The sequence below is a fragment of the Colossoma macropomum genome, unplaced genomic scaffold, assembly GCF_904425465.1.
Source record: "Colossoma macropomum unplaced genomic scaffold, Colossoma_macropomum, whole genome shotgun sequence".
In the NCBI taxonomy this organism is placed as follows: domain Eukaryota; kingdom Metazoa; phylum Chordata; class Actinopteri; order Characiformes; family Serrasalmidae; genus Colossoma; species Colossoma macropomum.
The window spans coordinates 46295933-46310657 of NW_023494791.1; the positions used below are offsets into that span (position 1 = coordinate 46295933).

Here is a 14725-nt window from a genome sequence, read left to right on the forward strand (position 1 = left end):
TATTCTCTACTAATAAACACTTATAATTTTATAAAACCCGTCGTAAATTTTAACAAATTAATAGTTTTAACTCGTTCAAAAATCTCCTTGTCTAGCTAAAAGCATTCAGGGAGTCAGTGGGCGATCTCGGTCTCCGCACACTATCTTGGGCTTTCGATCCGCCGGTGTCCCATAATCCTTTGCCCCGTCCACGTCCCCCTGTGACGCTGCAGTCCGGTGATGGCCGCGGTCGAGCTGGCAGGTGCGGAGAAGACGGACCAAAACAAAGGCGATTTGGATCGTTTCTGGACTGTTGTCTTCATTCCTGTGGGTGTTGTGCGGTTAATCTGACTCCAAACAGACGGTTTAGTTCGTCATATTTGCGGTTTGAAAGCTTTATTTTGGGTTTCTGGGTCGTTTTTTGTGTTCCGTTCGGCAGCGGTGGCTCCGCTTTTCCGCGAACAGCGTTTGTTGAACGGCTGCTGATGAAGATCCGCTAAACCTGGATTAATATCTCCCATGTCTGTCGGGCTGGAGTGTCTCTGCGGAGGAGCAGGAGTTTAATAACCAGCCCGCCGCCGTTTCAGCCCCGCCTGTTCCCGGTTACCGGGTGTCTGAGAGAGTGAAATGTCCTGGCTGGGCGGTTTGAGCTCCGGGCTCGGTCAGTCCCTCGGTCAGGTTGGAGGAAGCCTGTCCTCCTTCACCGGCCAGATCTCCAATTTCACCAAAGACATCCTGCTGGAAGGAACCGAAGAAGTCGGAGGTGAGTTTTATGGGCCGTTTAAAACCATATGGAACCGCTGAGGGCATTTCTGTAGGAATGAACGATACAGTTCGGTTCGATTCGATATTGAGAGACGCTGCTTCGATACTGTTATACGATTCCTCTCAGTAGTGTAGAGTAGGGTGATATGAATTCTAGTCAACATAAACAAACGCTGTATGGCTAAAAGTATGTGGACACTCCATAAGTTCAGGTGTTTCAGCCACATTCATTTCAGACAGGTGGGTCAAATTAAGCACCTTGCAGTCTCGATAGACAAACAGTGTGTCCCAATTCTGCGGCTGCGTTTGAAGGCCGATTGCGCCACAGCGGCGTGACTAGGCTGTCCCAATGCGAAGGCTCCTTCATATGCGGCTGAGAAATGTGTCCTTTTCCATGGCAACGAAGGATCCATCGGGTGCGTCCTTCGCCAGCCAACATATCCCGAGGTTCACTGTGTGCTGGCGAGGGTTCGAGAGCATGGCGGCATCAACAGAGAAGCAAACGGAGGCTGAGGAGACACTTTTAAATACAAGTATTGGGTTTAAACCGAGGCGAACGGCTGCACAATCGTAAAAATATAAAAAATATCATCAGTAGCCAACGGTGAAGCATCTGCAATTCTAATAAATGAAAAAATAAACAACTAAAATCAAAGTTTCTGGCGCCATCTTTAAAGAACCTTAAAAGAACTTGACAGGAGTGGCGTTTTGTGATGCAGCGGTAAGGACGGGAACAGCGGTGCTGTGATCCAAACAGAAAATCTGTCGTAGGGCAGACCGTCTCATTTCGGTGCAGCCTTCGTGGGTCTAAGCAGCCTTTGAAGGACACACCTTCATAGACCGTGTCCTTCGAAGGATCCAGCCCCTGAATTGGGTCACACTGAAACACTGGCAGTAGAGGGTCGTACTGATGAGCTCAGTGACTTTAAGCATGGCCCTGTCGGAGGACGTTACCTTTGCCACAAGTCAGTTTGTGTAATTTCTGCCCTGCTAGATCTGCCCCGTCAACCGTAAATGCTACGTTTGTGACATGAAAGCGTCTCGGAGCAACAACAGCTCAGACATGAAGTGGTAGACCTCGCAGATTCACACAGCGGGACCCCCGATTGCTGAAGCGCACAGTGTTTATCTTCTGTTGCATCACTTACTACAGAGTTCAAAATTGCCTTATGAAATAAGTTTCCATGACTGAGCAGCTGCACTCAAGTCTAAGATCACTATGCGCAGTGCCAAGTGTCGGCTGGAGGGGTGTAAAGTGCCGCCACTGGACTCTGGAGCAGTGGAAAAGTGTTCTCTGGAGTGATGAGTCAGCTTCGCTATCTGGCAGTCTGATGGACGAATCTGGGTTTGGTGGATGTCAGGAGAACGTTACCTACCGGAATGCATAGTGCCAACAGTAAAGTTTGGTGGAGGAGGGATGATGAGCTGGGGCTGATTTACAGGATCCCTTAGTTCCAGTGAAGGTTGATGTTGATGCTGCAGCACAAAGACGTTTTACACAGTTATCTGCCTCCAGCTTTGTGTCAGCAGTTTGGAGAAGAGCCTCTCCTGTTCCAGCATGTCTGAGCCCCTCTGCACAAAGCAGCGCCATAAAGACACATTAGACGAGTTTGGTGTGGAGGAACTCCAGTGGCCTGCACAGAGCCCTGACCTCAACCCCACTGAACACCTTTGGGATGAACTGGAACGTTGATCGTGAGCCAGGCCCTCTCGTCCAACATCAGTGTCTGACCTCACAAAAGTTCTTTAGACTGAATGGGCGCAAATTCCTACAGATACACTCCAAAATGATGTGAAAGCTTCCCAGAAGAGTGGAGGCTGTTATAGCTGCAAAAGGTGGGTGGGGACTGAATATTAATACCCACGGTTTTTGGAAAGGGATTTCCAACAAGCTCATATGGGTGTGATGTATAGGCCTAGTTGTCCACATACTTTTGGCCATATAGTGAATTGTCCATTATCCATGTGATTATAAAAATTATTTAATAGTAACGATATCGCCGTACAGAGTTCACAAAAACTGTGAACACTTATGGTGCTGTGCAAACGTCAGAGACCGCCATTCAGGGATAATTTTTCATGTAATTATTCAGTGAGTCACTCTTCACCTTTATTCCAGCTTCCATTCTTTTCCGGAGACTCACTTTCAGTTCCTCAAAGAATCTGCAGACACACCTCCAAAGTTCAGTCTTAGAAGCTGGTTGATCATTTTCTGAAGTAATCAAACACATTCAGTGGTGTTGAGGTCTGGACTCTGGGGTGGTCAGTCCATCGTTCAGCTTCTTTGTTTGATGTGTCCGTCTGCTTTTCTCAGTGAGGTTCTTCTAGATCAGCTACACATCCTTTCAGACCCACAGCGCTGAGTCGTCTTCTCACAGTGGAAGGATGGACAGAAACACCTGTGGATGTTTTCAGATCTGAAGCAGCTTGATTTTCTCCTCTCTCCCAAAGATGAAAGCTTTAAGTGCTGTTTATCTGATGGGGGCAGTTTTGGGGGCTACCAGCTCTTCCAGGTGGTTGTTAGGAGCCCCATTTTCTCCATAGTCATTTTCTGAACTCCAGTTTTGGAAACTCCTGTTTTTTCTCTTATTTTTCTTTGACTTTTTCCTTCCTTATGCAGCTTCCTTAGATATCTTGGAATCTGATCTCCTTGGAAAATCTGACCGTTGCACAGTGATGTGTTTAGCACTGCTTAAATGAAAACTCTATGAAAGTCATCCTTTGGTTTTGGCTGTGAAACAGAGAAATGAAGCCTGTGTTTCCTTTGTCTCCTCTGGATACAGTGTGTTGTACATTAGCCTATTTTTAAATATCTGTTTCGGTGCTGTGTGGTTTCTGAGCGGTGTAGCGGTCTCATCCAAGGCCATGAACTGTGTATCACTGAAATTCAAACATGTGCAGCGAACCGAAAAGCTCAGCTCAGCGCTTCCCAAAGCAAACACGCTGTTTGTGTGGCGGCGTTGGTGAACATCTCACAGCCAGCACAGGCGGAGAACTTTGATCAGCAGCTTCCAGCGGAGCAGAGCGGCGGATAGACTCTGACTCATGTCTCACTGTGTTTATAGATCCGTTTCCGTGACCTCCAGACACTTCAGCATCAGAGAGACTTCTGGACCAGCATTCTGATAAACGTTTCGTAGCTCGTTTGTACTTAGAGTAGCTATGAAGAAAAGACGTTGGTGTTTAAATCAGGCCTGCCTGATGTCTAAAAATAATAAGTACAGTATTATTGAACTTCGTTATTGCGGAATCCCTCTGATATTAAACTGGACTGCCTTTGGAAAACCATGTAGTGTTATATTTTCATAATTTTAATCATTATATAGGAATGCTTCTCAACCACTGGGACACCCAAGCTGAACGGAAGAGGCTGCAAATTTTTGTGTACATTATTTAATATTATTTATGAGGCTCTGTAATAGTAAATTAGCCCTCTCTAGTTCTCTGTTAGTTTCCCTTCATGCCGATTATCACACTTAAAGCATCGTTGTCTATCAGCAAGGCTGAGTTTGAACAGTGCAGTTGTTACATCCATTAAAACATGGACAAAAGCAGTTAAAACAATAGCAGAGGACATTTTGAAGCCAGAATTTTGTCCATGCTTCTGCACTTGTTAAATTAAAGTAAATATAGGCAAACTAGTCTGAGATTCATTGTAGACCCTGTACAGTTACTTTTAAATTTCTGTCAAAAATAAATAAAAAGTTTCGCAAAGAATTTCATACATTTTCAAAATTCTCCCAAAAATGAATTTAAAATGAGATAAAAATGGAATACACTGCAAAAAGTGATATCTTAGCAAGGGAAACATCTTAAATCTAATCAATATATTTAGTATTTCTCATTTTGAAATCATTGTAAGAATATCATAAGATTGTTTCACATATTTCTATACATTATTGCTTGTTTTTAAGTAATTTTATCTAGTGAAAGTGTCTCATTCCATTGGCAGATTTTATTTGTTTTGAGAAATATTGCAGATATTTTTGCTTATTTTAAGAAATAATTCTTAAATCAAGTAAAATGGTTTTTCAGTGGAATAAGATACTTTCATAAGACAAAACTACTTAAAAATAAGTAAATGAAATGCCTAGAAATAAGTTGAATAATCTTATAATACTCTTACAATTATCTCAAAATTAGAAATATTAGATATATTGATGAGATTTAAGATGTTTGTCCATGCTAAGATATAATGTTTTGCACTGTATTAGTTTTTTTTTTCTCATTTTAATTTCATTTTTTGGGGGGGTTTTGGAAAGTAAAGGAAATGTATGAAATACTCTGCGAAACTTAAATTATTTTTGATAGAAAATAAAAAGTAGCTCTGCAGGGTCTGTGATATCATTTTTTACAGTGTAAAAAATATTTTCGGTGTTAATTTTTTCACTGTGTGGACGTGACCCCCAACAAATTGCGTTTCAAGACCGCCTCTTGATTGACAGCCTCTGCATCAAATGTTACAATCCAGTTTATTTTTAAGTGTGGTGTAGGTTCATCACGCTAACCCAGATTAACATGTGTGAGTCAGAAGAGAACGTCGTCAATAATGTATATCACTGTCAGAACAAAACCTCGTATCTCCAAAATGGTAACTTTAAAGGAAAAGGAAAAACTTTACTACTTTACTTTTAATGTAAGTCAGTGTAATCGGACTTTTCACCAAGTCATTTTGGGTCATTTCTTTTGGTCCATTCATCATGAAATTTACACGCAATGTAAAGAACAACAGCGTTTTTTAAAATTATGACAAAAACTGAAAAATGCCCAAAGTGGCGATACGAGGTTTTGTTCTGACAGCAGTGATATGCTCAAAACCAAAGTAAACAAACCCTGCAAAAACTAGGGCTGGATAATATGATGTAAAGAACAGTTTTGGACTCCTAAAATTATTGCAATCAGCTCAAAGTTTATGTAATAATTGTTAAGACCAGTTTTTTGTCATTTCTTAACCCCTTAAATGGCCAGGCTCCACAGGCAGGCCCAACGTTTTATTACACACCTCTATAACCTAAGAATAACTCAACCAATTCGCATTGTAGTTACTGAAAAATAAGCTTTAGGATGTAAGAAGCCTGAGATTTTAAGGAGTTAAAGCTCTGTTTACACAATTTCTTAACATAATAGTTGGTAGATTAGAATTTTAGAATTTTAGATTTGCGCTGTTCTCTTAAACTCAACCAGTGAACTTGTCTCAGTGAGTGTCATATATATATATATGTGTGTATATATGTATATATATATATATATATATAAATATAAAATTTAGTTTTATTTAACAATAAATTTATGTAGATTGAATTTGATTTGTAGCTTTTAGTAGAAACACCAAAAAATTTGAACTCAATTAAAGGCCTCGGCAGACTTCTTGCTGAGACGACATTCGCCAGGCTTCAGCGAACAATATGACGTAATTGCAGAGAAAACAAACAACCGCAGACAGAATTCAGAACCATTAGCCAACGGTGTTTTGCACACAGAGGAATTAGACCTCTGCATTTAACCCACCCGTACAGTGAAACACCCACATACATGCACACTAGTGAACACACACACTAGGGGGCAGTGAGCACACTTGCCTGGAGCGGTGGGCAGCCCTATCCATGGCGCCCGGGGAGCAGTTGGGGGTTAGGTGTCTTGCTCAAGGGCACTTCAGTCACGTGCTGTCGGCTGAGGGGATTGAACCGGCGACCTTCCGATCACAAGGCTGGTTCTTTGACCTCCAGCCCACGACCGCCCGTGGAGGCTTCGTTCGCCGTGTCGTGCACATGGCTGCTGGGCGAACTCCGTGGACGAAGACTCTACACGACAAAGCCTCTGATTGGTCGGTAAAAAAGAGGCGTGTTATTAACCAAAGATGGACAAATTTGAGGCGCTTCGGCTTTGGCAGACACACCAATATTTCACTGTGAAACGCGCATCTGTTAAATGAGCTATGAGTATCTCCTAAATGTGAGATGTTAAGTCTGTTATTCAGTAATACTAACTAGTACGAAGCACCAAAACATACAGGTTATATTATATTTAGGTCTGCGACAGGCAACACGAAACCGCAGAAAGTATGCGAGCTTGTAAGCTCTGGAAGGCGCTTTCAGCTTCGCACAACCCTCGAGAATTTCGTTTCGCAAGAAGTACAATGAGGCCTTTACCCTGGACTGATCACCCACCTCATCTTCGCTCTGTGATCCTTTCACTTGATTCTGACTTCTCCATTTTCACAAAGAGAGGGTTGATTACATCATTTCAGGAATGCAAAAGGAACTGGAGGCCATAAAGATACAGCAGTGTACCATGAAATTGCTTCTGCAGTGTTCTAGTGCTATATTTGATACTGAAAAGCAGTGTTACATTTATATGATATAATGCTATAAAATAAGCGTTATTTAATGCTGTTTTGTGTGCTGTTCTCTTGCTATGACTGAAACTAATGCATTTTAATGCATTTTGAAAGAATGATTTATAATCCATAAAAATGAAATAAACAGTAAGTTTCCATTCTGGGATGATTTTATCCAGTTAGCATGGACAATGCTGTATTTTAAGACAAGAAAACAGACCAAACAGTCTGATCAAAGCAAGCAATGGCAGGTTTGTAGGACATTCTTTTAGTTCAACATCATGTTATTTATGTATCAGTCACCGCCATCGTCTTCTCTTGATATATGAGTGGATAATGGTGTTATTTAAAGGCCAGGATGTGTGTTTAACTGAAATGTCTGAAATGTGGGGAGGGGTGAAGTGGATATAAATACGTTTTTATATTTAGATCTTTGCTGCTATAGAGCGTAAGTTATTGGTATGTGCTTGGCTTTACAACAGATGCTGCCACTGAGCTACAGGTGTCCAACTCAAAGCTGGTAGAACTGGAGGCTTCATTTGCTGCACAGAAATCTGAGGTACGTTCTCTTATGTAGTTACTGTACCAATTAATATACAGTGCTGCGCAAAAGTATTGGGTCATCTGGGAAATCTAAAAAGCTAAGAACAGGTGATATAAACTGGAGGAACATGTCTTTTTCTCCCAGAACTGTGTGTGTAGTTTTACATTATCGGTGTCATCATATTGCAGCTTTTGGCGTTTGGCGTAGGTTTTTGCACATTCATACATGCAATACAGATAATCTGTCTTTAAAAATAATCTTAGTCATGTGTATCTAACTCTTCCGCTTTCTTGCTGTCCTCTTTCTCTGCTCCAGTATGAGCGTCTGAGGCGGATAAATGCTGAGCTGGAGGAGAAGTTGGAGGCAGCAGAGATCCAGGTCAAACAGCAGTCGCTGGACTACAGGACTCTCCTGCAGCAGAAAGAGGTGACACTCTCCTTATATTCCTGTGGGGGTGGGCAGTATGGCAGAAATATAATATTACGGTCCTTGACATTTTAACTGGTGCATGATTCGAATATTCCATTAGTATTTTCTGAAGTCGCAACCGACAAACTGCACTGGAGAAACTGTAGTGTCACATTTAAAAATTATATTGGAATATATATTATTTTAATTCAGTGTTTAATATTCTGCATACTAAACTGCAGCTACAAACCTAGTTCTGGAAAATTTGGGAAAGTAGGAAAAATGTAATCCTTTTTTCTGTGTATTCGGTTGAAAACAGTGCAAAGACAAGATATTTAACGCTTCAACTGATTTGATGCCAGCAGCATGTTCCCAAACGACTGGGACTGGGGCATGTTTACCGCTGTGCTACATCACCTTTCATTTTAACATGAAACGTTCAGGAATCATTTGGCAACTGAGAACACAAATTGTTGTTGTCAAGAAATTGAATTTTTTTCCTGTTCTTGCTTGATATGACACTTCAGCTGATCATCAGTCTTAACTTGCATTTGTAGATGCAGCAACAAACTGTTTACTTACAAGGGTTTTCCGAAGTATTCTCGAGCCCATGTGGTTATATTCGTTACAGAAGCGTGTTGTTTTTTAATACGGTGCTTTCAGAGAGGTCAAAGGTCACAGGCTTTCAGTATTGGTTTTCAGCCCTGCCTTTTATGAGATTTCTCTGGATTCTCTCAAAATGGAATTTTTTTCCTATAACACCTCAGCTGATCATCAGTCTGGGGTCTCAGTTGTCATATACTGCACTTAGGTGATGGGAGGGCAATGTAATCGGATGTTGTTTATGACGGACAAGTTACCCGATGGCAATGTGTAAGGCGATAATCGCCATTTTGGGAAAAGAACTGAATTTATTTAGAATTTGAGAGGACTAATTTACTGTTAAACAGCTTCTGAATATGTTGGGAAAAAAAGTGCGGTAATGTTTTTTTTTTATTATTTATTTATTTATTTTTTACTGGTAGATAGAGAGAGAGAGTAATGCAGATGTGCTTTAGAACTTCAACTTGCTTCAGTGTGACTTGCTACAGTAAAAGAACTGAGCTAAAATGACTGGGTGTCTCTGTCTCTGCTGTGAGTGATTTACAGAGTAAAATTTACACTATTTTCTGTACCGCTTGAGTGACCTGGTGGTTAGCTGAAGTATGAAAATGCCACTGTAATGACGGAAAGTGCCATGTTTATTAATTTGTAAAGCACATGGACTTGACCTGTTGTAGTCTGAAGTTTCTCCAGCAGGGAGCGCTGTTAGCATGCAAGTCGGCATAAATCTGCACCAGAAGAAGCTTGTGAATGCATGTGTTTGTCGTAACGTCTATTAATAGTATAGATGAAATAGTTTTTAAAGATGTTATGTTACTCAGTGTTACATTATTTAATATGTAGTGTTATTAAAGATTTTCATTAAAACAGTTAATGTTTAGTGGGAGACGTGTCTGGACTACAGGCAGGCCTGTTTAGCACCTGCACTCTCTTACTACGAAGCCACGCTGTTGTAACACATGCAGAATGTGACTCGACATTGTCTTGCTGAAATAAGCAAGAATGTTCCTGAAAACTCCCCACTAACACCCCCCCCCCGCCCCCCACCACTGCCATGACAGCCGCTGGCTTTTAAACTGTACACTGTTAACAATCAGGATGGCCCTTTCCTTTTTTGGCTTGGAAAATCCAATGTCCATTTTTGCCAAAACAGTTGGAAAGCTAGTCTTGTCAGACCACAGCACGCATTTCCACTTTGTGTCAGTCCGTCTCAGATGAGCTTTAGGCCCAGAGAAGTCGGCGGTGTTTCTGTATGTTGTTGATGTATGGCTTCTGCTTTGCGTAGTAGAGTCAAACATGCATTTGTAGATGCAGCGATGAAGCACATGTACTGAGTTTGTATCTGTATTTTCCAAAGTATTCTCAAGTACGCGTGGTTGTATTCATTACAGAAGCATATCGCTGCTGTCGGAAGAAAACGTTGTATCTCCATTTTTGTCGTTTTTCAGTTTTTGACATGATTTGAAAATGCCTGTTGTCCTTTACATTGTGTGTAAGTTTCATGATGAATGGGCCAAAAGAAACTGCCCAAAATGACTTGGGTGTGGGGGGGGGTAGTCTGGTTCCATTGACTTTCATTAAAAGTAAAGTAGGTTTTTTCCTTCTCCTGTGAAGGTACCATTTTGGAGATACAAGTTTTCTTCCGACAGCGGCGATATGGAAAAGTGCAATACATATTTGAGGAATAAAAATGCTGTAAAATGCAGATATTCTAGCACAATAACCCAGTGTGAACAAAACTTTCTGCTCTTCTGGAATACAAAATCATCCAATATCAGTTTGAATAATCAGAAAAGTTAATCAGTTTCTAAGAACTGTCTGCTGTTTAAAATTCTGTCTGCTCAGAAAAGCATGTTGTAGTGTAATTTAATACGATACATATAAAGTCTTCATGTATTAATCTCCATATTCTGCAGTATTTTATTTGAGCCTATATTTTGTAGGTTTTGTGTTCAGTTCTGCATGTGTGTGGTTCCAGGTGGAGATCAGCCACCTGAAAGCCCGTCAGAACACTTTACAGGAAGAAGTCCAGAAGCTCAGAAGCTCCAGCCAGGACATCACCTCTTCCACCTCTGGCCCTGCTGTGCTTCCTGTAACCACTGGTGCCACCACTACAAGTTCCTCTTCCTACCTATCTCGTGCCTCATCTTCGCATCATGGTTTCCATGGAGATGAGGTGGACCTGAGCGATGTCCTGTGGTCACAGCAGGAAATCAACCGACTGTCAAGTGAGGTACATCGTCTGGAGGCAGACGTGGCCCACTGGAGGAGAGTAGCCCAGGTAACGTCCTTAATGTTCCTTCACTGGGATGTAGATGTGATTTATCAGCCGTCTAATGTGCTTTTTATAATGTAAATTTAGGGTCAAATTTTGACAGTGTTTCTTTTGTTCATGTCTGCCAGGCATCGAAAGTACCAGGAGCTGAAAATGGAGACCAAGGGGAAATCCTGAAACTGCAGAGGGCCATCAAAGTGAGCTCTTTATTTTCTGTTTGCATTGGGTTAGAATTAGACTTTTTATTTGATGTCTTTGATTAATTGATTATATTTCTCTGTCACACATCACACAAATTTTATTAACATGACTAACATGTAATTAATTAAAATAACTTTCATTAACATGACTAAAACATCAGATTTTACTGATCTTCCTGTGTAAATTACTTTCTTGATATTTTATAACTGAAACGGAAAGTGCTATACAAGTGATGATGATGATTATTATTGTTGTTGTTGTTGTTGTTGTTGTTTATTTGTAGTAGTAGTAGTCATAGTAGTATTTTGTGGGCTGTCAAAGTTAACAAGTTAATGCAATAAAGGAATAAATTACTAATGTGGTTAAAATGCTGTTTACACATTTTCCTAGTTTGAACCTTCAAACCTTCTAGTTCTGGCTGAAACCCAGCTGCAGCACACTGATAAGTGATAAGATCCGTGGTTCTAGCCGTCTCATTCAAATACAGCTTTTAAAGCAAAACTTTTTGCATCTTCACCAGAGTGGACAGTGCTCAACAAGCAGCATACTAACAAAAGCAAAAAAAGCAAAGTAGAAAGAAGTTCCAGTTCCTCTCGAGAGCCTCCGTTGTAAGAAGAATCCACAAGCTGTATAAGATCAAGAGGGCTATAATCATGGACCAGTAGTTGTTGTTGTTGTTGTTGTGTTGTATTACTATTATTTATTATCATTAATATTATTATTATTATTATTATTATTATTGTTTGCTCCCATCAGTACTTCAGACAGACCCTATTTTAATACTGATAGAGATGATTTAACCCAATCAGGAGCTGCGGGAGGCGATGGGCAGGGAGGTTGATGAGCATCAGCATGAACTGGCAGCGTTACAAGATGCCCATCGTCAGAAACTGTCCGACATTACGAAACGGCACAGAGAGGAACTGGCGGAGTATGAGGAGAGGATAGAGGAGCTGGAGGAGCAAATTCAAAGTGGTAAAGAGACTGCTGTTTTTTCTTTTAATTTATTTTTTTATAAAGAATTAATTAATTTGTAATAATTAATTGATCTTGGCCCAAGGTAGAATGATTTTCTCTGGCTGAAAGCTTAAATGTTTAGTGTACCTCTCATAACTACATGTGGCCATGTGTTGTGCTGACATTATTACAGTAACTTTTGCTTGTTTTGCAAATCTTGCAATAGCTAGGCATTTATGACCATTTTTGAAATGATGGCCAGATGATTTGGTACCTCTTTATATTCTCCCTTTACCCAGGAGGTGCTGCCGCAGTCGCCGCTCCATCAGCACCGCAGGGTTCCTCCAGACTTGAGGAGTTACAGGCCACTATTCATTCTCTGCGAGAGGAGGCAGGGCTTCACAAGGCTAAGCATGATGAGCTAATGGCCAGTCTTGAGGAGGCTGGATGTCTGAGGGCGGCGTTAGAACGTGAGAAGGAGGAGGCCAAGGCGGAGAACGCAGAACTTCTGCAGAATTACAGTCGTCTTCAGAGTTCCGTCAGTGAACTTCAGACTCGCGTACAGGAGCAGGAAGGCAAAGCCATGTTCAAAGCCCAGCAGGACAATGAGATCCAGGCCTTGAGGAAAGCCCTTGCAGGTAATTGTGGTGATGTCAAAATGTATTTGAAGTGTTACGTTTTCCAGAGATTTATGTTTTGTGCCAAATTCTAGAGGATTTGTTGTTCTGGAGTACATCCAAACCACATATGTAATTGCATGTAACTTTTAGTAAACCTTTATTTTTATCTAGTGAATAACGCTACAGCCTTTCAGTAGCGATGTGGAGTTACACTTTAAGAGTGTTTTATTTGTAATGCATTGAAAATCGTAGCCAAATAACTAACAGGCGCTAATAACCTTTTTATTTTGTAGCTGCTGAAAAAGAGATGTCCAGATTGAAGTCCAGTGATGTGAGTCTGTTTCTGTTTCTTACTGTCAGAACATTTGTGACATGCTCGATCGTATTGCTCACTCATTTGTTTGTTCTGTTTTCTTTTCACATGAATCAGGCTGAACCTAAGGCGGAAGTTGAGCACGCTGATATTCTAGAGCTTAACACAATCATCGGTACCCTAAGACAAGAGAAAGAGGACGTAGAGAAAGAGAAGGTTTGTTACTATAACCTGTGCTTTTTTTGTTTGGTTTGTAAAAGTTTATAGACCTCTGAGGTCATGTTTCCCATTCTGTGTCTTTTTTTACCTATGGAGAAATGCATGCCGTTTTGGAAAATCTGGTTGGTTACAGCATGCAGTAAACAGAAATGTTCTATAGCTGATGTGTCCTGTCCTACACCTCCACACACACCTGCTACTCAGATTTTAGCCTGCTGTGGCTGAAATTACTTGACTACCACACTTAACAAAGCTTTGCTGGTATGCAAGTCTTATAATGTAAAAGAGTGCAAGTAGGATATATGTTGCAATATTGTTGCTTTGACTACTTGAGATCATAAATCATTGGTATTCATTCATTGGTAGTTAAAGTGCATGATGGAGGTCATTTTTTTAAAAATGCTTTTGATCTTTCTCATTGAAAAGAATGGAAGAAAGATTGACACATCATCAGTGGCCTTTTTTGAGGAGTAGCATATGCATATGCTTACATTGTGTTCCATGCCTACATGCAAAATGAATTGCTTTCCACAAAACAGTACATAAATGTTTACATATTTTTGCCATATAGAGCTATGAATCATTATGGATCTAGATAGAAGGACCTGTCTAGGCAGAATTGAGCGTTTTGTATACAGTAGGTCTTTGGTTAAAATGCAGCATGTTTTATATCTGTTCCTTCATAAGTTAGTCATGTCTTCGTGAATGTTCGCCAAATGTGGGGAGAGGGTGGGTGGAATATATCAGAATATAACTGATGAGGATTCAGGTTAAGGGGAGTTAGGTGTCTTAGTGTACTTCTTGATTGTAAATTTATGCTTAATAAAAAAATAAATAAAAACACACTTCCTCACAAAAAAGTTGATTATCTAACAGTGTGACTGAATAATTGTATATTTTTTTTCTCTTCAGTATTTTAATGTAACCCTTCCCAGATGAGACAAATAAACGTATCCTTTTTTTCTGTCGCTATTACCCTGAACAGTTGGCGTTGGTTGAGAAACTAAAGTTAACAGAGGAGAGAGAGCATTTGGCTCAAACTGAGGACCTGCAGCAGGAGGTTTCAGACTTGAAGACCCAGCTGGATCAGAGAGAGCAGGCTCTAAAGCAAGCACATCTCGACATGGACACACTCACAGCTGAGCTGGAGGAACTTGACCGCCAGAACCAGGAGGCGACACAGGTTTATCTTTAGTTTTGAACTGTGCCTTTATTCACTCCTATACTTAATTGTATGTTTTTTTGATTTGATTGTCTAAACCAGGGCTAACAATAATTGGGCTTCCCTGGGCCTGTATTTACTGTACCCCTTACCTACTATCATTCTAGCATCTCATCACTCTGAAAGATCAGCTTGCTGCGCAGAAATCTCAGGCAGAAGCTGAAGTTACCCGTCTAAAATCTGAGCTTTCGGACTCGCACAATCAGAAGGAGGCACTGCATCAAGAGCTGGAGGCTCAGAAGCAGAAGCTCAGCCAGAGTGCCTTTACCCTCAACGACCTGA

The 14725-nt window shown here is 40.8% G+C and overlaps 1 protein-coding gene across 1 annotated transcript in view; it reads left to right on the plus strand.

The window, feature by feature from the left end:
- Window positions 1-218: 218 nt before the first annotated feature.
- trip11 (thyroid hormone receptor interactor 11) overlaps window positions 219-14725 on the plus strand; it is a 41703-nt gene continuing 27196 nt past the window's right edge. Inside the window, 11 exon segments of the mRNA XM_036575186.1 lie at window positions 219-742; window positions 7564-7640; window positions 7941-8051; window positions 10615-10917; window positions 11040-11108; window positions 11922-12087; window positions 12369-12707; window positions 12983-13020; window positions 13120-13218; window positions 14207-14404; window positions 14551-14724. Of these exon segments, the coding sequence (XP_036431079.1) occupies window positions 607-742; window positions 7564-7640; window positions 7941-8051; window positions 10615-10917; window positions 11040-11108; window positions 11922-12087; window positions 12369-12707; window positions 12983-13020; window positions 13120-13218; window positions 14207-14404; window positions 14551-14724 (1710 nt within the window). The 5' untranslated portion in view covers window positions 219-606.